Genomic DNA, 24490 nt, shown 5'->3' with positions numbered 1-24490 from the left:
TACAGGCTCTTATTGGAAATAAGGAGCAGAATAGAAATTGACCTCCCATCCCATTCTAATATGAATAGCTCACTTGAAATAAAAATTAAATGATAAACATAGGACAATGAAGCTTAATATAGCACATGGCTCAACAAGAACAAGAGTCTTGAATCTATGTTTAACCTATCCAATTTGCTTCAAAGTGTAGGTCGATGAATAAGATCAAAAGCCGCTTTTAAATCTATAAAAGCAGCATATAATTTCCCTTTAGGTCGGGAAATATATTTATTGATAAGGAATGAAATGACTGTGATATGATCTGTAGTAGACATACGGCCTCTAAAGCCCGCTTGTTCAGGCCCAAGAAGGGCTTGAGTGGTCATCCAGCTTTGCAATTTTGTTGCCAAATAACTGTCGTAAAGTTTACCCACAATAGAAAGCAGACTTATCGGGCAATAGTTAGCTGGATCTTGTTTATCACCTTTTTTAAAGATAGGGATTATAATTGAATCTTTCCAACTTGTTGGAATCTCGCCCGTATTATTTACCAGAGTGAATAAATTAGACAAAGCTTTGGTCCATATTTCTGGACAGTGTTTCAATACTTCAACCGGTATGGTGTCATAACCCAGAGATTTAGCAGGTTTTAGTTTAATATAGATCTAGTCTAATTTGGTTTCTTTTATCTGATAATTATTATACTAACTGGTCAAAAATCTATGAAGATAAATTAAAATTAAAGAGCCTAAGTCTGGACTCTCTACTCCTAACTGAGGAGTGCCTCAAGACAATTAAGGATTGTTTATTGAGTTGGGATTACAAGATAACTTATTCCACTCCTCCCAGAGTGTGCTCCCCTTCTGTATTTGGCATTCCCCCCTATTGTGGTGAAATGCCAAAGTACTTTCAATCATTGTCCCTTCAGGCTTCGAGGAAAGCTTTCCTCTTTGCAAGGTTGAATATTCACCCTTCCTGTGTCACCAGGGGTAGCTATTTGAGGATCCCTTTTGCAAATCGAATAGGTATATGTGAACTATCTCCAGATACTCTCCAACATATTATATTTCTTTGCCCGCTCTATCAAAAACCGAGAGCGAAATTGCTAAAGAAACTATTGGAAATGAACTACTGCTTAACGGATATAACTTTAGTACATTTATTGGAGGATTGTAATGTACAGATTACACAATTGATGGCCAATTTTCTAATGGAGGCAACAAAAATCTGGTACAAATTAAATAATGGTTAGAGTTTAGTGTGAGATGATTTTAAGGATGATAAATTTTAAAGTATTCATGTAGACTATTTTAGTTAATTTTGTATTGTATTGTTTGTTGTATATTGTCTATTGAGATGCCTGATAAAGGTTGATGAATGAATGAAATATAGCACATTTACCATTTCATCAGTACATAATGAAAAATGATTTGCCTCTGAAGTATTTTAAAGAAACCATTTTTAAAAAAATAGACATATTGTCCTAAAAGCAATTTACAGAGCACAACAATTACTATTAGCATGCTAAAAAAATTTTTTTTTCTTTCAATAAGCAGTATGCTTTCTTCTTTCATGACTTCTATGTTCCAGTAAATGTAATACAGTTACATTTTGCACTTAGCCAGCAGTAAATAAAATAAGCACCTATAATCATACCTAGTAATGGAAGGGATAGTCAACACATTTAGTTCCCTGCCTCACAACATTAATTTCTGCAACTCTGCCTGTACCATTCAAATGATAATGGCTGTTCTGTAGGACTCTCAACACCACCTAACACTGAGTCAAAGCATCCTTATATATATATAATAGCTCTTCTAGTAGCCAAAGGCAGCAAGGAATTCCATGCAGATAAGAGGGCTAGTGGGAAAAGGGCAGATCACTATCCTCCACCTGTTTGCTAGAAGGCCCCAAAAAAAAAAAAAAAATACTACAGTAGTCCTCTAAATCCTTGTGCCCATGATAGTTATGGAAAGGGGGGATTCCCCTCCTTCAAGAGCAGCATCAGATCTCTTAGGGAACTAGTAAAAATTAAAAATAATAGTAATACTGACTAATAATGCTTGGAGTGCTAACTTAGAAGTTGATAAAGGTGGCTACAGAGTGACCAAATAAAACAGGTAGCTCAAACAAGCTAGCTAACCGCAAAACAACTGGATGGATGAGAGCAGTGTGGCCTGTGAGATGCACACAGCCCCCACCATGCCTTTTTGCAACCCATTGTCGTTGCTGACCCCAACTCATGGATGAGACAGCTCCAAGATCCCCTATCTACTGCTCTGCTTATTTCCAGCAAATTTATATTCATGACCTCCCTGACTGAATCTATCCATCTTTCTCTCTTCCTACTACCCTCTACCTTTCCCAGCATTATTATTTTTCCTAGTGATTTGTGCCTTCTCACTTTGTGGGCAAGTACGACAGCCTCACTTTGATTATCTTGGAATAAAGGAGATTTCTGGTTTGATCTGTTCAAGGACCCCTTTGTTTGTCTTTTTGGCTGTCCACGGTATCCTAAGTACTCTTCTCCAACACCACATATCAAATGAGGTGATTTTCTTTCTATCTACTTTCTTTACTGTCCAGCTCTCGCACTCATACATGGTGATGGGGAATGCAATGCGTTGAACGATTCTAACTTTAGTGCTTAGATATATCTTTACTCTTTAGGATCTTTTCTGTCATAGCTGCCCTTCCCATTCCACGTCTTCTTATTTCTTCACTGCAGTCACCATTATGATCAATGTTTGATCCTAAGTACAGTGCTACCTCGGGTTACGAAATTAATTCGTTCCGCCGCTCCGTTCGTAACCCGAGTAATTTCGCAACCCGAAAAGGCTTTCCGTTAGCGCTGGAAAGCCGCTAGCCGCGCTTTGCGTTTGAATTTCGCGCCGAAAAAAATTTCGTAACCCGAAAAAAACATCGTATCCCGGAACAGTTTTTTCCAATCTAACTTTTTCGTATCCCGGAAATTTCGTAACGCGATCAATTCGTATCCTGGGGTACCACTGTACTGGAACTCTTCAACTATTTCGATTTCCTCATTGTCTAGGTTGAATTTATGTATTTCTTCTGTGGTCATTATTTTTATTTTGTTTATGTTCAACCCATACCCAACCAAACCCCTATAAACATGCCTTACAAACCAAAACATTACTGGGGAGGGGGGCATAACTGAACATGGGTTTTGCCACTCCCAGAAGAATCCAGGAAGGAGAATTTTGCACAAACAGGAAGGGGGAGAAACAGAATACCCTCTCTCCAAAAAACTAAATGTTGAAACAGAAAATGGCTATCTGGTGATGCCTGGTTGGGGGAGGCTTATAATTTTAGAATCTTTTAAACTGCTTTTGGACCTAAAGTGGTTCATGACAGGTGCTACGCATGAAAATTTGACACACACACACACACACACACACACCAGCAATAGCAAAATTTCCCATTCTTGCAGTAGAAAATCCAGCCTGGGCAGCCCATGTGAGATGGTATTAATGTCATAAGGATTTGAAGAGATCAAATGAAAAACTGCCATTAGTGCTATACTACGGAAACAAATGACAGCACTACCAAAATGATTTGCTCCTTCCCAATTTCTGGTTCTGTTTCCACTTACAACAAGAGTACTGAATGAGTACTGAATGAGACCAGTGGGCAAAATAGAACCTCTGGGCATCTAACCAAGAGATGAGCAAAAACAGGAGAAGCTGGTATATACTGAATGAGACCACTGGTTCATCTAACTGGGCAAAATACAGCAGGTAGCCTCCAGGGCCAGAGGAACTCCTCCTCAACATCAAATCATTATTTTTAACTGAAAAAGCCACTCCTGTAGAGATCATGAGAGAAATTTTACCATTTTTTTCTCCAAGATATTTTTAGGGCAGGGTCTTTTTCTAGTCACTTCTTGTTTTGTAAAATGACATCTCCTAGGTCCATGATGGCGAATCTAGCGTATGCATGCCACAGGATGTGACACCATTTTGCCTGGCACGGGTCAGGGAGAAGGAGAAACAGATGCACATGTACCCATCACTCCTCGCCCCTACTGTTTCCTGCCCTTCAGCCATCTCTCCAAGACAGCTGGAAGCCGGAAAAGGGCAGGGGGAGGAGGAGCCACCAGCATGTGCTGCTGGCTCCTCCCCCCGGACCTTTCCCGGCCTTCAAGTGTCTCAGAGAGGCAGATGGAAGCTGGGAAAAGGGTGGGGAGAGAGGAGGAGCGACCAGTGCGCGCCAGTTGTTACTCCTCAGGATCCTTTCCCAGCCCCCAGCTGCCTCCGGCGGAACAGCTGGGGACAGGGAAAGGTCCGGGATGAGTAGGAACAGCACTTCCCTCTTCCTCCTCCTTTCCAGGGCCCGACTTCCCGATGCCTTTGGAGGGACAGCTGGGGACAGGGAGAAGGGTAGAGGGAGGAGGAGCAACTGGTGTGCGCCCGTTGCCCCCTTCCCAGACCTTCCCCAGTTTCTAGCTATCCTGCCCCTGCAGGGCAGATGCCCTGCCCCCAGCACCAGGTACTACATAGTGCTGGAAAAAAATTATTTGAGGCACATGGCCCCGAAAAGGTTCACCATCACTGTCCTGGGCCTGAAATAAGTCAGTCCCCACCACCACCTGGGAAAAAAAGACCTCACAATATATCCTGGTATGCCCTAGAGGCTGTACAGTGGACCCTTGTTATACGCTGGGGTTTGGTTCCAAGATCTCCCGTGTATAACAAAATCCGTGTATGATCAAGTCCCATTGAATATAATGACATAGCAAAATGGTGTCCCTCATAAAAACTGGAAAATCAAGGTTTGATAATTGAAATTTATACTTTTTTTGAACATTTTCAAACCGTGTATGCTTGAATCCGTGTATAAAAAATCCGTGTATAAGAAGGGTCGACTGTAGAAGCCTGCTTCAATTAAAAATATACTTGGAGTGATGAAGATCTAGTCTTCTCCCAGGTCCAGGGAGAGGTCTAGACATGAGAAAGTTGCCCAACCCAATCTAAATCTAAATTTGATTCTTTCAAGAAAAAATGAAATATAAATAAATAAATAATGAAATAAATAATGAAATAAAGGAAGATCCCTGCTGATCAGTGCAAAGGCCTACCTAACCCAGCATTCTATACACACAGTGGCTAAACAGACAGCTATGGAAAGCCCACCAGTAAGACACAAGAGTCATAATGCCTTCTGGCATATGTATCCCAACACCTGGTATTGAGAGGCAGGCTGACTGCTATTCGGAACCAAGCAGATACAGTACTTCAGCTAACAGATTTGGGAGGTCATGAAAGGACAGAAAATTGTAAATCATTTACTTTTTAATTACTGCATGTCTACTAGTAGAGATGGAGAAGGGTCCTTGTGGAATTCTCTGTCTCATGTTCCAAACGCAACATAGCTGTCTTTTGGTATGATGCTTTTTGTAGCCCTGCCTCAAGCAGCAAAGTGTCTTTCATTAGCCTTGGTTGATAATTGGGGTAATATATAGCCGTCAGCCTAACAGCAAAGCAATGCAAAACTACCCTGAATATTTTTTTCAAAGAAAACCTTGTGACAAGGTCACTATAAGTCAGAGTAGACCTGAAGGCACATAACAACAAACAGCCATAATGCCTGATGTCACCGAAAGCCTTATCCTGCATCTAGCGCTGACAACAGTTCTCCAAGATCCTAAGTATCCATCTGTCACAGAACCCTTCAACCAAACAGGGGGGAGGGGGTGAAGTTAGGACTTTCCACATGAAAATACTGCATTATGTCGTGGAAATATGTATCTCCTTCCTAAAGTTTCAACTACACAGTGCTAAAGGAAACTGCCCTTGCAGCAGGGAGGACCACATGACAGAAAATGAACTATTGGACAAAGACAACAAATAGTGCACCAGAAGCCAGGGATTGGTCAGAAGCAAAGCTCTGATGAAGAAAAGAGAGTGAATGAATGGCCACCATCTGAATTGTAATTTAAAAAGCTCATACTGAAGAAATCTCAAATTATTTTAGGGTTATATTAAAGCTTTCAGGAAATTTAATAGCCCTCACCAAAGGGAGCAAGAAAAAAAAAGAGAAGGTGTGTCCTACTTACAGCGGCTTGCTGCTGCTTTAGTTTGTCTCTGTTCTCTTCCAGTTCTTGTAGACTAAGAACAGGAGGCAGTTTCTAGAAGTAAACAATAAAGAAAATCCAGTTTAAGGAAATATAAAAGTCACCAAAATGCTGGATTACTTAAAGGACTAATGAAAATTCGTAATAGGGCATGGCTTGGATCAGACCTACAAAAATAAAAAGGTGACTGCTTCTATTTTGAGACAGAGCAAAAATATACATCAAGTACTGTACACTGAAGAATAAAATGTATTTCAGAAATTCTCTTTAAAAGACTTGTTATTCTGATTCAAAGATAGTTCTTACCTCCAATTCATGCTTCACAATATCAAAGGAATCATTGGAAAAATAAACTTCTTCAATGCTGTTAATTATTTCTTGCTGTGCCTGAGGATCAGTCGGTTGTTCCCGTAGTTCTCTAAGTTCCTCCTTAAACACATAAGATAGATGAATAAAGCATTACATATTGGCATAGGATCACTAATCCAATTTACTTTCCAAAGGCCAGTTAGAAAATGTAGCGCATGAAAGGGGTTATGAACACAACAGAAAGAGCTATAACTTTCTTACTTTGTTCAAAGGTATATCCTTTATGCAGAATCTTAAGAAATGTCACTGTCTCACACATGGTTGCAATATGGAATGCTATTTTGTGGATCTCTACTACTAAAAGAGCCAATAATAAAAGTTGATTCTTTATAGGTTCAGGCACTGACAGTTTAAATTGTGAGAAGCCTCCCATAGCCTCCTCACTTCTCTATGGTTCAAAACAGTTTGGACACTGCTTCATAAACGGTTGTCAGACCTTACAGTGAAACATAAAGTGACACCATCTAATACCCAAAATATAATAAGTTGCAGCAAAGAGGTTATCTCCTCCTGCCAATCCAAGAGTGATTTTGCTTTGCCACACTATTGTAAGAAGAATAAAATTTTTAGAGTATTTTGTCCCCCTCTACTAAGAAAAAATAAGGCAATCATTCTCTCTTGCTTCTCCAGCAGTGAATATGAAGCAGAGCTACCCCTAATACTGTACAATCACTGTGTGGACAAACAGCAACACATAATTTTCTTTCTTATTAGCACAGCAGTGTCTATGCCTAGCAACACTAAAGTTGCCAGTGGCTACTCTAACCCATTTAATGAGAAACAGAGATGTTTCATTTGTCACCCTGAAGTTTTACATAGCTGCATATCATATTACTGTACCTGAAAACAGAACAACAGTTCCACAATATCTCAAGTTTAATTAAATGTATCTAAATATTAAATAGACTTTTGACTGCAATAAAATTATTTTCCATTCGCTTAATTATCATGCTACATTTGCCTAAAGCTTTCATTTGACTCCTCTAAAAGCTATTGCATTAATTTTTCAACTTGATTTCTGCTTGCATGACTACTTTACAATTTAACCAAATAGAAACCAATCAGGAAGACACTAAAAACAGCAACTGCACAATGAAACTCCAGATTTTTATATTAAAGAGAAGAAATCAGAACCACTTACTGATTATTCTAGGTATTATTGGTAACATGTAAGTACATAAAGTAAAACATCTAAGAGCCGAGTATATTTTATAGTATTTATATGATGCCCAATAATAATTGGCAGTTTGCTTTAAATAGCAGATTAGCTGAGAAAAGTGAGGTGTCTAAAACAGAGCAAAAATACTGAACAAAATAATAAGAATGGGAGCTTTAAGCAATGTTTCCCTGCTGCTTCTCTTGTAAAAATAGAGGTCTTCCAAGATTTTGGCATATAGGAAACATAACATGCCTACATTCCTAATCGCAATTGGCAATACATCACAAGCTTGTACAATCCTTTTTCTTTTCCATTTACTCACACCTACCATGTAAATTCCTTCTCCTCTCCCTCTCTGAACCCAACCATGGTGCACTCTTACATCTATACCAGTCTTAATAGGAATCATGGTCAGCAAACCCATTCAAGCAGGAGCAGGAGCCAGGACCTGCAAAATCAATTGGTCTAAACCTTACTATGGCTTAGGACTTCATTGCAAGTGTAACACTACACAATGGTTAGCTTCAAAAGAAATTTAGGGGCAAGGGGAAGAAGTGTGCAAGCTTACATGGTACTCTGAGTTTCTAAGACCAGGAATCATCACCTACTGAAGGCTTGGCACTGCTCAAGCAGCAAATGAACCAGGTCTATCCCCAAATATTCTCTTCATCTATTGTTGTGACAAATGGATGTATAACTGCCATCATCTGATGAATGGGAGAAGCATTTTATTTTCCCCTCTCTCAGTTCTACTCTTATCATGAGGGAGAGGGAAAACGGAACATGTGAAATATAATAACACTTTTAAAATGGAGCCATGCAGAATAGAGGATGAGCATCCCTTCCCTGAAAACCTACCCTATAAAATGCAAATTGTTCTAGAGGACAACTAAGCAAACTGTAACTATTCAAGTGGTAATTTGGAAAGAAACATCAGTGCTTAATTTGGTTGTGTGGGAGAGATTTATAAGTGCTTTTGATTCAGCAGCATATTGTGAGATAAAAGGGGGGAATACATTAATATAAGAGGTGGCATCTTCAACTAGTCTGTTGATCTATTTTTTTTTTTTTATGCAACAATGTTCTGACTTTCTAGTCAGTGCTTGGATGTCCTCATTAGTTTTATTAAAGTGCCATCATGTGGCTTACATATGAAATTACAGTTTAAAACAGCTATTTAACATTTTGAAATAAATGAATAAATAAATATTTACTTGGAAGCAAATCACATTTTTAAATGAGATTTATACATGAAGCATTTTCCTTACTATCCTTCAAGGATAAAAAGTGCAAGACAAATCCTTTGTCCAAAGGGAAGTATAATTCAACAAAACAAAAGGAATGTCTGCTAAATTACCTTTTTAAATTTTTTTATTTGTTCTGAGATCATGTAAAAACTTTATTTAGTAGAAAACAATTATGCTCTATTTATTGCAGCTACCAAATACATTTTGTTTTTTATTGTTGCTTTGTTGTTATGTACCTTCAAGTTAGTTCTAACGTATGGCAACCTATCATATAGTTTCCTTGCCAATATTTAGTTACCATAGGTTTTTGCCATTGCCTTCTTCTAAGACTGAGAGTATGTGACTTGCCGTAGGTCACCCAATCGATTTTCATGGCTGAACAGGGATTTGAACCTGGTCTCTCTGAGTCTTAGTTCAACATCCAAACCACAACACCAAGCTGGACCATTCTTGTTTTTAAATAAATGGGAAATATAATTCAAACCAATTATTATGCAACATGATGCATATTTATTGGGAAGTAAATCCTGTTGAGTTCTACAAGATTCCCAGGAAAGTATTGTAAGATTGCACACTCAATGATTTAAGTAGCTCTTTCCTAGTTATAGAAATCAACATCCATTTTGTCATGGGCAATACTCTGCATAAATCACATTCAAAATGCAAGCTATTGCCACTTCAGTACCTTAAGTGATGCTGTACAGACCCACTGTAATTTCTCTCCATTGTTAAATGCATTAGCATAGTTTTGCTTTTTGTCCAGCACTAAACTACAGGACATGGCAAAACATTGTCCAGAACTGTGGTCTAGACAGCACGACTTTGCCATGATAAGGTCCATGAGCCCTTTGTTTGTTGCCCAGTCATGCTACAACTACTACTGCCTGCACTACTCTCACCAGTCTGCAATATGCAATGTATAAGCCACCACTATTCTGAACCACCAAGAGAGCACGATTTACATATGAACTTGTTCTCGTTCTTGTTCTCTACGCAATTTGCTGTCATGTGCAAGCACATCTGAAATGAACTGGATTGCACACTGATAAAACAAACTTGGACCAGTTACATTTTTGGACTACAACTCACCTCCCAGAATCCCCCACCCAGCAAGACACTAGTAGACGAAAGAGCCTGTGCAGCTGTCACCAGATGCATCTGTGTAAGGCAGGGAAAATCTTTGTATCTCTTAGAGTGCAGTTCCCATCTTCCTTTACTACTATGTTAGCTACATCTGATGGAAGTTAACTGGTAATCTGTTCCCTATTCTGGTGTTCAGCCAGTTTCACATTGAGCTTTTGTGTGTGCAGGATAAGTTGCATCACTCCAAACTCTGCCCCCATCATTGGCCCACTAGAGAAAAATGAGAATAAAGGATCATTTTACTGTTAAGAGTGCAATTTTCATTTAAAGATGCATATGCTACCGCAGGTTCTGTTTACATGAAGATTTATGGTCCCAAAATCCATCTAGAAATGCTAATCTCTTCATATGGAGTGAAGAGAGCATGCACCTTGGGGTATTTTTTTTGGGGGGGGGCTGTATTCTTGAAGGTAAACCTCTTCAATATTTTCTTCTATGCTGTGGGAGTGGGGGGGAACAAAGAGACTCTATGTAGCCAATGTACCTCCAAACCCCCAGATATTACCCACCATGCTACTGAAACTGCGAAATGCCTTACTTGAAAATGGCCAGGTGGAATGACCTGAGGGACAATACATGCAACAAGTCCTTTGAATAATGAAGACATGGAGTTAGCCTATAAAAACAAACCTATCAGCACACAGCAGTGGCACAGGCGTGACTTCTATTGTGTTCATGCTAAAAATCAAAGCAACAGAAGATCATAGAATCATCAAACCATAAAGTTGGAAGAGACCTCAAGGGCCACCCAGTCCAACCCCGCCACATAGGAATATACAAAGTAGCCCTGACAGACATCTATTTAAAAACCTTCAAAGAAGAAAAGTACACCATACTCTAATGCAGTGTATTCCACTGTCAAACAGCTCTTACTATCAGGAGGTTCTTCTTAATGTTGAGGTGAAAGATGCTTCCCACATACTCAATTACATCTGAAAACCCCACCACAATGAAAGTGACTGACTAGCTTCATATGCACCACATATTTTCCCTGTCCCAGATTATAAATACCCCTGGATGAATTTAACTGTAATGTATATTGTTCCTGCTGTAACTCTGTAAACATTAATTAACAGCCTTCCATGTTTCTTTCCACCACATGTTCCCCATAGGTGCAGAGAGGTACACTGATAACACTGACAATTCATTTCAGGCATTAATAACTAACAGATACAATGTCAGAATTTGGTGGTGGTAGTGATGGTTAGGATTGATAATTCCCTTTTTAAAAATAAGTCTTTGTGTGAAGTCAGGTAGGTTAAATCTGTTATTCTAAACAGTGTGGGCCAAATGGATCTGGGAAACCTGACCTTTAAAAACCGTTTTTATGATTGCAATTATTACTTCCCTCCTCTTTATTTACATCTCACCTTTCTTGTCAGAATCAGAACTCAAGGTGGCTTACAAATCAAATCAAACCCAATAGGGGAAAAACATAAAAAGCAATTGAAAACAGTACAGCATCCTATTAAAGCTTAATCAGTTAATTCCTGAAAACCTAGTGGAATAGAAAAAAGTATCTATCTGTCAACAAAGGGCATTGAGAGCTCATTTAGCTCTTAAGAAGAGACCGCAGAGGCAGTTACTGAGAAGGTCCTTTCCAGTGTTCCCACTAGACATCTCTATGTAGGTGGCTGGACCAAGTGAAGGCCTTTCTTGTGAAGATCTCAATGCCTAAGCAGCCTTGTACCAGAAAATACAGTCTATCACGCACCCTAGACCTGTAGTGTATAGTACTTTATAGATCATAACCAGCACGTGAATTGTTCCTGGAAACAGAGTGGTGCCCAGTGGAGCTACCGTATTTTAATATGGAGCATATGAATTTCCCATAACCAGCTCCAGTTAACAGGCTGGCCACAGCTCTCTGAACCCTTTGGAAGGATCTGAATCCTATTCACACAGAGCATGTTACAATAATTTAAACAGAATGCAACTAAGGAATGTGTCACTGTGGCTAGATCAGATCTCTAAAAGATCCAGCACAGTTGGTGCAGTAACTGTTGAAATGCACCCCTGGCCACTGCAGAAACCTGTGCATCCAGGCTCAGGGCTGAATCCAGGAGTACCCCCAAACTGCAAGTCTTTATCTTTAGAGGAAGTGTAGCCTCTTGCAGGACAGGCTAGATCTCTGTTGCCTAATCTGCCTTTTGACTAACAAACAGCCCCTCTCTCTTGTCTGGATTAAGCTTCAAATTCTTTGCCCTCATCTAACCCATTACTAATGCTAGACACTGCTTTAGAACCAAAACAGCTTCCTTAGAATTCAGAGGAAAAGAGAAGTAGTTAATCATCATCAGAATACTGATGGCAATGAATCCCAAACCTCAACAACATCTCTCAGCAGTTTGAAGCAGAAAATAGTACTGGGGATAAGTGTAATCATGAGAGACTCCACAAGCCAAATATTCACTGGCCTAGAAATCAACCAAGTACTCCAGCACCACCACGTTAACTTGTTCTTCTAGGAAGGAACAGAGTCACCATAAAATGCTGCCTCCAAGTCCCACCCTAGCAAAGTAGACCAGAAGGATACCATGGCAAATGCTATCTAAAGCTACTCCTAGATTCAGTACTGTACAACCAAAAGCAACACATTACCTCTTCCCAATTCCCAGGAAGATCTTTCACCAAGGAGACCAAAGCTCTCTTTGTCCCATAGCCAAGCGTGAAACTTGACTGAAGTGTATAATTATAATTTGTCTCACCCAAGAACCTCTGGCTCTGGGAGGCCAGCACTTGCACTAGAACCTTAATTATGAACCCACCACATTTTTAGTATAAGAGGAATGCACTTAATACTGACAAAAGTAAACATGCAGCATCCTCCAAAATAAATTGTGGAAAGAGATAGCACAAAAGAAAAATAATACTGCTAGTTCACTGTGACACAAAACAGCAAATAAAGCATAAGTACTGTACAAATATTGTGTAAGTACTGAAACTGATGTCACGATCACCATGCAGCTTATTTCATCTATGAAATAAAAATTCACAAGGGCCTTACTTGCTAGAAACAAGAACTGTTGTGACTTTCCACCCTAACTACATTAGCAGGCTGAAACAATGATTTACATTATTTATGATTTACATTACTGTATTATGATTTACAAACAAAAAAGCTAACTGGATTTAAATCTTGTTCTGCCTCAAGAAAAGGACATTACAGAAGAGAAAGTCTGCAAAATCAGTATTTTAGATGAATATACAGAAAACTGCTGTTTGGCTTAATATCAATGTTTTTTGTCAAATCAAACAGATAGGTTAAAATAACAAGGGAATACTGTGGCACAAGAAATGAGAAAATGATGCCAAGACGAACAAAACTTGTTAGACTAAGTGCTACAATATTATGTTATTTGGCAAAAGCTTGTGCAGACTCTAATGGCCCTTTTACACTACACACTTATATCATTATAATACAGTACCACTTTAAGCGCAATGGCAACATCCTATGAAATCCTGTGATTTGCAGCTTAGACAGGGATATCCTAGAATTCTCTACCAAAGAGCTCTGCTGTCTTGCCAAACTGCAAATCCCAGAATTCCACAGTATGTTGCCATGTCAGTTAAAGTGGCATCATACTGCTATAACTGTGTAGTGTAACAGGATCCTGGGTAGATAGAGATATATACACATGGAGCAGGAGGAGGTTGTTGGAAGAATGGAAAAAATATTATGTCATAACCCCGGCATGCCTCCACCAAATATGTGTATGAACAGCTGTCTACTCATCCGATAAAGTAGCTGGAGTTCACCAAAGCCTATGCCAAATAAAACTTGTCGGTCTTTAAGCTGCAACATGACTCCTTGTTGTTTTTGCTGTAACAGATTAATATAACTACCGTACTCCCAATTCACTCTCCTCAAAATTCTTCCAGAGCTGTAAAGGTATTAATTTCATTCATTAATGTTTTGATTTCAAGTAATATTATCACTCTTGATTACAGATATAAAGTCCAAAACAATAGCAGAAATTACTCCTCCAAACATAACAGGAATAGCACAAATTATTTCTCCAGCCATTAGTATGACAAGAATATCTATCAGCCAGCAGTAATTCAAATATCTTGCATTGAATGTTATGAAATCCTGAAATCAGTACAAAAACAAACAAAAAATAAAACCAAACATGAAATAATCTAATTAAATTGGGAAGCAACAAATACAGCCAGGAAAATGAATACTGGAATTTGATAATATAAAAACTTAACATTCAAATGTAAATCTCACTGAAATACAGTATGATAGGAAAGACATAAAAACATTACTTCATATGTATATAACACAGAAATATTGGAACACCATCCAAAATAAGAAAATAACCAAATGTTTTTCAACTTACCACTTCTTCTATGGCGTATAATATGTTTTGTTGTAGTAACTAAGCAAATAATAACTTTGAAATTGACACTAAATTCTTCAGTGTAAAAATTAAAACTAGAGCTCCTCAGGGCTTTAAAGTGTTCAGCTGTAAGACAGAGGATATGGCACTGAATAGCCTAGCCATAGCCTGAGGTGACTAGCTCTGGCCTTCTCCTTGTTTAAATATTTATACCTAAAGGTTTGTTATTACACTTATCTCATGAACAAATAAGACGACTTACCTCTTCTGGCTTGAATTCAGGATGCGGGATGCCCCTGGATGTTATCATACCAAAATCGCCACCTATCTAGCAGGGATGCCGCTGCCAATTTTTGAAGTTGGAAGCTCCCAGACTTCGAAAAAGTGCTGGCTGAGAGAGGCTTTGACCCAGGATGCATCTTGGTGGCAGCATCCTGGCTAGATAGGTGAAGATTTAGGTATGATAACATCCGTGGGCATCCCAGATCCTGAATTCAAGCCGGAAGAGGTAAACTTGCTTATTTGTCTTCTGACAGAGAGGCGGGGTAAACATAAAGCTTTCATTATTTATTTATTATTATTATTTGTTCATGAGATAATAATAATAATAATTTGTTTTATTTATATACCGCTATTCCAAAGATCATAGCGGTGAACAGCAAGTAAGCTAATTAGCAAGTAAGCTAATTTGCCCCAACAGTCTGGGTACTCATTTTAGCGACCTCCTCGGACGGATGCAAGCCTGAGTCGAGCTTGGGCCCTTTTTCTGGTCTTGAACTCGCAACCTTGTGGTTTTGAGTGAATGGCTGCAGTACAGGCATTTAACCACTGCGCCACCAGGGCTCCTTAATCTTAGTGGCTTGGTTACAATTGCAAAACACGCTGTGTGCCACTGAAGAAGGCACTAGTTAAAATGCCTCTGCAGTTTTCTTTTCCTTACCGTACTGTTTTCCCAATATACAACAGGATATTCTTCTGTGTTATCCTGGATTATGTCATTTTGTTCTAGGCCTGTATTGCATAAAAGTGTGAAAAAACAGGGAAATAGGACAGAGTTCATACATTTGATCCTACAAAATTATTTCCAAAAATACCCTATATAACAGCAAGACCTGTATGTGAGATTTACAATGCACAGTATGATCTTTGGCATTCTTGGTCTTGGGATCATTTTCTCAGTTCCTTTTATGGAAAGAAATGTTTTGTATCTGCTTGACACTATAAGAGACGACAGGGGACAAAATAATGCCCTTTGTTTTATTAATGTTGATGGTTTCTTCTGTATTGTTTACATTTTTAGCTTGCTCCTAATAATGTGAACCAAAGAGATTCCTTACAGTTCAGGACTTTGTGGCTCTAACTATAAGAAAAACAAACAAATAAATTTAAAAATAAAAATAAACGAGAATTCAGTTTATATATATTGTCTGTCTGAACTGTATTTTTGATATGCCAAACATGATAAAGTCATATCAAACTTCAAACAATATTTTTAAAAATTGTTTAATGGACCATATTTTGTATATAGCACCTTTTTTTTCTCGCTGAGTAAGGAAGTGATTTTCAATCTGTATGGATACTAATAGCACTTTTTCCATTCCCCCCCTGAAAAAAATAGGAAAATAGTGTGTGTGTGTGTGTGTGTGTGTGTGTGTGTGTGTCCGTCCTTCATGGTTTCAAAATTTCCAGGAACATTAAATTTCTAGTGTGTGTGTGTGTGTGTGTGTGTGTTGTTTTGTCTTCAAGTCATTTCAAACTTATGGCAAACTTATTCAAACTAAGGCGAATCTATCACAGGGTTCCCCTGGCAAGTTTCTTCAGAGGAGGTTTGCCATTGCCATCCTCTGAGGCTGAGGGAGTGTGACTTGTCCAAGGTCACCCAGTTGGTTTCATGGCTGAGGAGGCATTTGAAGTCTGCTCTCCAGAGTCCAACACTCAAACCACTACACCACGCTGGCTCTCAAGCGCTACTGTTTTTTAGTGTTAGTTTAATATTATTACATTCCTGTAATCATTTTTATTTTTTATTCTTTTTACTGCATTTGATGTACACCAGTTCTCTGTGTTAAACTGAATCCTGAGATTAGTATCCAAGCAAAACAAAAGAAAGCATGGGCTTTAAATCTGGACAAGTACTGGGCATGTTTTCTAACTTGCCTCGTTCATTTTTACCAAACCCTACGCAAATGGTTGACTAATGTAGACCAACTACTCAAACCACATTCCTAGGCAATCAAAGAATACAATGAGGTTTCAGATGGCTTCCCCAGCCTACCTTCCTGCCATAACTTGGAACAGGTAAAAGATATTGCAACCAGTAGTTACAGTTCTTGTGCAACTGAGTGAAAAAAACAAAAACAAAAGCACTATCCTTGCCATTCTGAGTCAGCATAAGTTTCACCAACAAAGGACATTGTAGCCCAACATTTAAATCTAAGTACTGTAGAAAAATATATTTCTATGTACATTAGATAAAATGGAGAAGCAGTTGGCATCACCTGATGGACTATGTCTGCAACTGCACCGCAGAAATAGTCCAGTTTGACACTGCTTTAAGTGCCGTGGCTCAAGGCCATGGGATTCTGGGAACTGGAATTTGTCACAGCACCAGAGTGGAGCACGTAAAGCGGTATCCAACTGGATTATTTCTGCAATGCGGATGCAGCCTATGAAGAGAGTGTCTTTCCATTGCAGCCACCATTGTACTGCTGCTCTCATGGTCCCTGTGCAAAACATATGGTACATATTGCTCTGTTCAGCCTTCTTGCAAGAAGTCTGTGTAACACAGCCATCAAAACAAACACACAGTAGACTGTAAAATAGATATATTATCCCTCACTTTTATTTTCTCTACTCAATTTCAACTCCAATTACCTGACGGAACAAGCTCTGTGACCGCTTAGAAACTAGCCAGTTTATCTCTAGTCTGTGATAAAAAAAATCATTTTATATTTTATTGATTTTATATGAGGCAATTACACAACTACCTAAATTGACAAATTACAAATCATTACACAATACTTCCTCCCTTTGATGATTTGGAGCTAATTTAGTCCATCAGACCTTCGTTTCCTTTTTACTTCTTGATCCTCTGCCTCTATATGAATTCTTCATCCCCCCGCCCCATTAGATCTCTTTCCAGTTATCTTATACATTTTTTCACTTAATCTAAATCTTTTCTGTGATAAAAGATCTGAATGTTGGACTAGGAATCTAGGAGATCAAATCCCTAATTCAGCCATGGAAACCCATTGGATGAAGGCAATGGCAAACCATATCACAACAAATATTGCCAAGAAAACACTTGGATAGGGTTGCCATAAGCCTGAGCTGCCTTGAAGGCATGTAAGAACAAGAATGTATGGACTGAAATATGGCTTCTAACAAGTCATCTGAAAGCAATACAGAGACCAATGAATGACAGCAGTCATACTTTAGTCATACTGTAAGGTTCCAAATGATGTTGGTCCAGAACTTCCATCATCCCTGACCACTGGTCATGCTAACTACAACTAACTGCAGTCATTTGGAGGGCCACATACAGCAGCTTCCCTTATCAGAAATGCTTGGGAGCAGAAGTGTGTTAGATTTCAGATTCTTTTTGAATTCTGAAATATTTGTACATACATAATTTGTTTAATTTGTTTTATTTATATACCGCTATTCCAAAGATCATAGCGGTGAACAGCAAGTAAGCTAATTAGCAAGTAAGCTAATTTGCCCCCAACAGTCTGGGTACTCATTTTAGCGACCTCGGAAGGATGCAAGCCTGAGTCGAGCTTGGGCCCTTTTGCTGGTCTTGAACTCGCAACCTTGTGGTTTTGAGTGAATGGCTGCAGTACAGGCATTTAACCATTGCACCATCAGGGCTACATAATGAGATATCTTGAAGATGGGGCCCAAGTCTAACCATGAAATTCATTTATGTTTCATATACAGCTTATACACATAGCCTGAAGGTAATTTTATACATATTTTAATAATTTTGTGCATGAAACAAAGATGTCACTATCTCAGCCACACAATTTTGGATTTTTGAGTATTTTGGATTCCAGAATTCCAGATCAGGGATATTCAACCTGTATTTCCCGAACCTAGTGTGCACTACTGGGTATCTCCAATAGTTATTTGAAAAAGTTATCAATAATTTGGTTAATTAACAAATGAGAGCAGGAAGCCCACCTATGAGAACACAACCCACATAATGAAGTAAAATGTTTGATGTTTAATGAAGTAAAACCCTGGATAGCCCCTATGCGAATTACTGAAGGAAAAAATGCTATTCCTTTATTGTTTGTATGAAGGCCAGAGACAAAAGCTAAGGCTTCTGGTAGTGGAAGGAGCCAGGACATCACTGCACAAAGACGTCCACTTCCAAAACACAGAGGATTTGCCATCCGAAGCTTTGTAATGAGGAATTCATTAGGCCTTTTCTATTTTTATACATACCGTTGAGATAAGACTTAAAAGAAATGTTGCTGACTTGACTGGCATTCTGTCAATACCACTTTCCAGGCCACCTTTCTTGAGCATAATGCCAGCAGGACCCCGAGACCCCCTCCCATGACTACCCCGTTCTGATATGGTGAGGTAGCAACTGTTGCAGACTGCTTTAATTGTAGCTGTGAGATTTCTGAGTTACTTCCCATAAAATCTAGCCCTGTCCACCTGAGCCAGTGACCATCTTGTACATACTGTTGCCTCCCAATAAACACATTTTTTCCTAAAAAAAAGAAAGTTTAATATTTTAGGCACCCGTTTTAGTTATACTTTTTTCAACTCCAACATTAATATTATACTGCTGAAGCAAATTTCTGTTATTGACTATAATTTACCTTTTACATGAGAACCTCAAATAACAACCATTTCTGAAGTCAAGGAATAGATTTTGGCCTTCCCTGTGGCAACTATAACATATAAGATAATACAATCTTTAACTATTTGTTTTGTCAAAATACTATATATACTAAACTATAGGTCGACCTCATGTATGAGATGTGAGTAGGTTTGGGGGCCAAAATTATGCCACTATAAGTGATGGTAGTGGCTGTGGCAGCAACAGGGGTAAAATGTACTGCAGCAATGAGAGAAGGACAACACTGAAAGCCACCTCCATCAAGAGATGTGGCTTCATCACATGCCCTGCCCATGTGGCTTCACTAAATGATAGTGGAAGAATATCACATGGTACACATGTTGGATCAGGTTGTGCTTTGAACTGTGGTGGGGTTGAGGCAACGAAGTGGACAAGCAGAGAACTTGTTTAGTGCCACAACCCAATAGTTTGCAACACTGAGATGTTTTTAAAGACATGAAAAAGGCAGTAGCATCACTACATTGGTGCAGGCTTTGGGGCCAACGTTATGGACTTTGCTATGACCCATAGATAAGTCGAGGATAACACCTAAGGGCATGTAGCAAAGGAGCTAAAGGATAAAGCAAAGGAAAAGAATGTCAAAGAACTTACAAAATCCCAGCAGGCATAACTGTTTATGTTGATACTAAACGCTGGGTGGATGAGAGAGTAAAGGGGACACAACGCTTCCAGGACAGATTACACTCTTGGCTTTCACCAGGGGATGTTTTCTTTTTTAATACTGTATAAGAGTTAAAATACAGTACTTACACTGACCTGTGGATAAGTTGACTAAGGTTTTTTGGGTCAATTTTTTGACTAAAATTTCTAGACTTATACATGAGTATATACAGTATGTGATAATCTTTGATAAGGTTTTATGTTATCTACCAAATGTTATTCATGCATGTATCCTGCTTATACAGTATCAAAAAATAATACAATTTAAATAGGAATTAGTTCACTTCCAGCCATGATAGCATAATCTTGTTCCTCATAACATTAATAAGTTTTCATGGAAAGGCATTATTCTCAACTAAATGTGTATTCCAAATAAGTTATACAAAAAAACAGAGTGAGAAACCACACATACAGTATAATATTGCATCTAGTAGTGTAGTGGTTTGAACACTGGAGTACAACTCTGGAGACCCAGGGTTTGATTCCTACTTGCCCATGAACCCACTTGGTGACCTTGGACAAGTCACATACTCTCAGCATCAAAGGAAGGCAATGGCAAACCTCCTCTGAACAAATCTTGCCAAGAAAACACCATAAATGCACCATAACTCAGAAACCTGAAGACATACAATATACACAGAGAATTAAAACAAACTGAATTATTATGTTGATTCAAAACTGACAACAGCCAAGATTCAATATTCTGTATAATGTGACAAATGCTTATTGATTTCAGAAAAAAAGCAACAAGTGGGATGAGTGTCATAACACTCATTTTAAACTAGATCGATGGGCATACTGCTCAGAAATGATATCATCGGATTGTGTTAGCCATTCATAAACAATATTTTTCATGAAAATTCAAAGTAGCTGTTCAAAATTTCACAGACTCACTTTTGCATACCTACTCATCTGATATTAAATGAGACTTTAAGTAAGTATAGTATGCACTCTTCCATCAAGTTATATTGACCTTCCCTCATCACTCAAGCATTCATGCCAGCATAGCCAGCCACACAGATTCCTGCACTCAGATGCATATGCCAAGAAATACAAGGAATTTGCATATCTCGCCTTGCAAATGCAAAATCATCTGGCAAGCGTCAATAAGACAAAATGATTCACAGAGAATCAAGAGGGAGGTGCCAGCATGCTGAGAACGGCAACATTTGCAGACATTTTTAAAAAAGAATTTGTAAGAGGTGCAAAACCTCAACAATCTCATAGCAGTTCTGTACAGGCTGAGCTAAAGAACACTGAGTTCTCTGTAAAGGACCAGGAAAGTAATGTAATGGTGTATCCTGGAAAACAGCTTGATAAAGTGATAATTATCCTAAACAGTATGTTGAAGAGGAATTTTCCACACAGCAAACACTTTGTTGCAGGTAACACATGGAATCACTTATGTATATATATGTACACATGTGCAGACACACAGAGAGAGAGAGAGAGAGAGTTTAAGCAGGCAACAACTGAATAGGGTACTACAAATGAAGGCTTTGTTCCTCTCATCTAAGACAAACAAAAGCAGATTCATATATATCACAGATCTATACGTCACTTTATAGTCAAAAGACTTTCTACACAATCTATACAACAATAACAATAATTATCAAGGGATTGATCATTGAGAAGCACTAAAACAGGTTCAGCACAAAATAAAATGAAAAGATCAAAATCAAAACCCACAGATCTCAAAAGCTCAAGATAAACAATATTTGCTTGGTGCCTAGAAGTGCCAGGCAAGTCTCCCAAGGAGCTCAACAACAGAGAAGTTTCTATTCTCAGTCACCATCCTCCCAGTTCCAAACTTAAAAATAAACATATGTGAGATTCAATTAAACAGGATGAGATAAAATGCTGAAAGTGCAGATGGAGTTCCATTAGAAAGTCTGTGACTGACAAAAGATAATCTTTTTAAGTTTTGCTTCTAAAACTTTTATAATTCATACTGTTTTAAGTGCTCTGTTTTAATTTATGCTGTAACCTGCTTTGAGTCTCATTTCAGGGCTGAGGAGAAAGCAGGATATTAATTAATTAAATATTGGGGAAAGGATTAGGAAGGACAAGTGTGAACTTGCTTTATCTGGCAAAATGCCATAAATATCAGCTGAAATACTGTCGATTAGTTGAAAGCCATTGCATCAACACACAGGGAAATCCCATTTGTTCAATGGGCCTTCTCAGGTTAGGACTGTAAATAGGATTCAGGCCATCTTTCACCACTTTCTTTTACCCCCGAATCAGCATCACACCTTTCATGGTTGTCCAGCTACCAAACATTTGATTCCCCTTTTTTTATGCTTTTCTTCCCATTCCAGTTGCTCAAGTCAGTTGATATAAAACTGGCTGGATGGCATTGCTTCAAAACAGTGGAAATCCTGACAGAAACACAATCATGACCCACTTAAACTATCAGCAGCCTCCCATATACCACCCTTCCATAGGCTATCCATTACCAATCACAAGTGTAACAGGTCAATATTACATTTTGACTAAACATTATAAAACAGATAGGGCTCAATAATCCATATGTCAGTCATACCTTGCTTGGAATCCTGAAGTTCTCAAGGGGGCTCAAATCATGAATACTCTCCTGAGGACTTTTGAGACCCTTGGGGATGAAAAAAAAACACGTAAGAAATTTATTTAGCACCTTCCTTTGCAACACTAGACATGTAATAGTTTAACTAACCTACATTTGAGAACCAAACCTATACATACTTCAGCTATTCCCATAAGTAAATTTGCCCAGATATGAACTACAGAACCATTGACCTGGAAGGAACCCCAATTGTACTTGGACTCTAGTTCAACTCCTTCCTATATGCAGAGATTCAAAGCACTCCTTAAATTTAAAGTTCTCTGAATTCCAATGTAAAGTGGAAGGCTTTCATGGCCGGCATCCATAGTTTTTTGTGGGTATTTCGGGCTATGTGGCCATGTTCTAGCAGAGTTTCTTCCTGACGTTTCGCCAGCATCTGTGGCTGGCATCTTCGGAGAAATACTGTGGGTTTACACTTCTATGAGTCACGTCTTGCATTTTAGTCACATCCTACACTTTCCTTGAAGGCACTCCATTCGGAGCGTGACTTAAGAAGCATGAGTGTATATTTCTACAGCTGTGTTCAGCTTTGATGATTACAATAATAATAATAATAATAATAATAATAATAATAATAGGTTTTATTTATATCCCGCCTTTCCAGAATGATCCTTCTAAAAGCTGAACACAGGTTACAATAGTATACATAAATAAATACATATATTTCTATGAGGGCGTTCAGTTTTGAGTATGATAACAATAATAATAATAATAATAATAATAATAGATTTTATTTATATCCCGCCTTTCCAGAAGGATCAAGGCAGGTGACAATACAATACATAAATAAATACATAATACAAACATAACTGAAGATAACATCCCCACTTATCCCTTAACTCAAAACTAAAATACCAACACTATACATACAAATTAAAATCAAAAGCAATGATTTCTGTCCTCCATTTCGTGGCACCTCGTCCTCCTTTGCAGTGAGGACGCCTGGTGGTCACCCTTAACCCACACCCCTTGGGGCCCCTTCCTCCTTGAAAGCCTCCTTCCCAGGAATCCCGGCCTTGTTCTGCTGCAGCAACAACGCCCAACCCAACCCCGCATTGCTTGCTTCGGCTCCTTTCCTCCAAATCCCTCCAGACTCTCTGTGGCCTCAGCCTTTTCAGCCTCTCCCCGCCTCACCTGGCGAGTCATGAGGGACTTGATCTTCTGCATGGCAGCGAAGCCTCACCCGACCCTCCTCTCACCAGCTCCTGTCAAGCCCCGGCCTCAGTGATGCTCTCTTTGACACGGGGAAGCCATTTTGTGCGTCACCTGACCAGCTTGTCTTCCCATTTTCCCGTGGGTTCATGGGATTCGTAGTCCGGAAGGAGGGCCTTTTTCCTCAGCTCTGCCTGAAAAAAATTCGGTGGAGAACTACAACTCCCATAAAGCTTTGCGGGCATTGTTTCCCTGATTTTCCCTGAGGAGATAATCCTCTTTGGCACCATTTAGGCGCCAGATGTATTTGAATCACTACCATTCTATAATGAGCCCAAGAAGATCTGTCATGAGGTTGATTAAATGTTATATATATATATATATATAATATTTAATATATTTAACATTTAATCTCTTCAGCCTCATGACAGATCTTTTATTATACATATTATATTATACATATATATATGTGTGTGGGTGTGTGTGTATATAATATATATATGTATAATTTTATACATATATTATAAATAATAATTATAAATAAAATTATAAATATTTTATATTTTTATAAATATAAAAATAAAAATATACATATATATATATTAATATATTATATATGTATGTGCATACATATATATATATATATACACACATAATATTTATGTATAGTATATATATTATATAAATAATAATTATAAACAAAATTATAAATATATTTTATATTTTTATAAATATAAGAATAAAATTATATATATATACACACACACACATATATTAAATATCCTCACATATGTGTGTGTACACACACATATACTATTATTATTATTAAATATCCTCACATTTTAATAAGTATCAAGTGG

At 38.4% G+C, this 24490-nt stretch overlaps 1 protein-coding gene across 2 annotated transcripts in view; it reads right to left on the bottom strand.

Annotated features, from left to right (window-relative positions):
• Positions 1-23758, bottom strand: part of VPS50 (VPS50 subunit of EARP/GARPII complex) — a 68606-nt gene extending 44848 nt beyond the window's left edge. For both annotated transcript variants that reach the window (XM_042474789.1, XM_042474790.1), the window contains exons 1-4: positions 23613-23758; positions 22419-22487; positions 6380-6502; positions 6056-6127 (exon numbers count right to left, since the gene is read on the bottom strand). In XM_042474789.1, the coding sequence (XP_042330723.1) occupies positions 6056-6127; positions 6380-6502; positions 22419-22487; positions 23613-23645 (297 nt within the window). In that variant the 5' untranslated portion in view covers positions 23646-23758. The remainder of the gene's footprint in view (positions 1-6055; positions 6128-6379; positions 6503-22418; positions 22488-23612) is intronic.
• Between the last annotated feature and the right edge of the window lie 732 nt (positions 23759-24490).

Source organism: Sceloporus undulatus, chromosome 6, assembly GCF_019175285.1.
Source record: "Sceloporus undulatus isolate JIND9_A2432 ecotype Alabama chromosome 6, SceUnd_v1.1, whole genome shotgun sequence".
Taxonomy (NCBI): domain Eukaryota; kingdom Metazoa; phylum Chordata; class Lepidosauria; order Squamata; family Phrynosomatidae; genus Sceloporus; species Sceloporus undulatus.
Note: the sequence above shows the minus strand (reverse complement) of the source record. Positions and strands in the feature narration are given on the sequence as shown.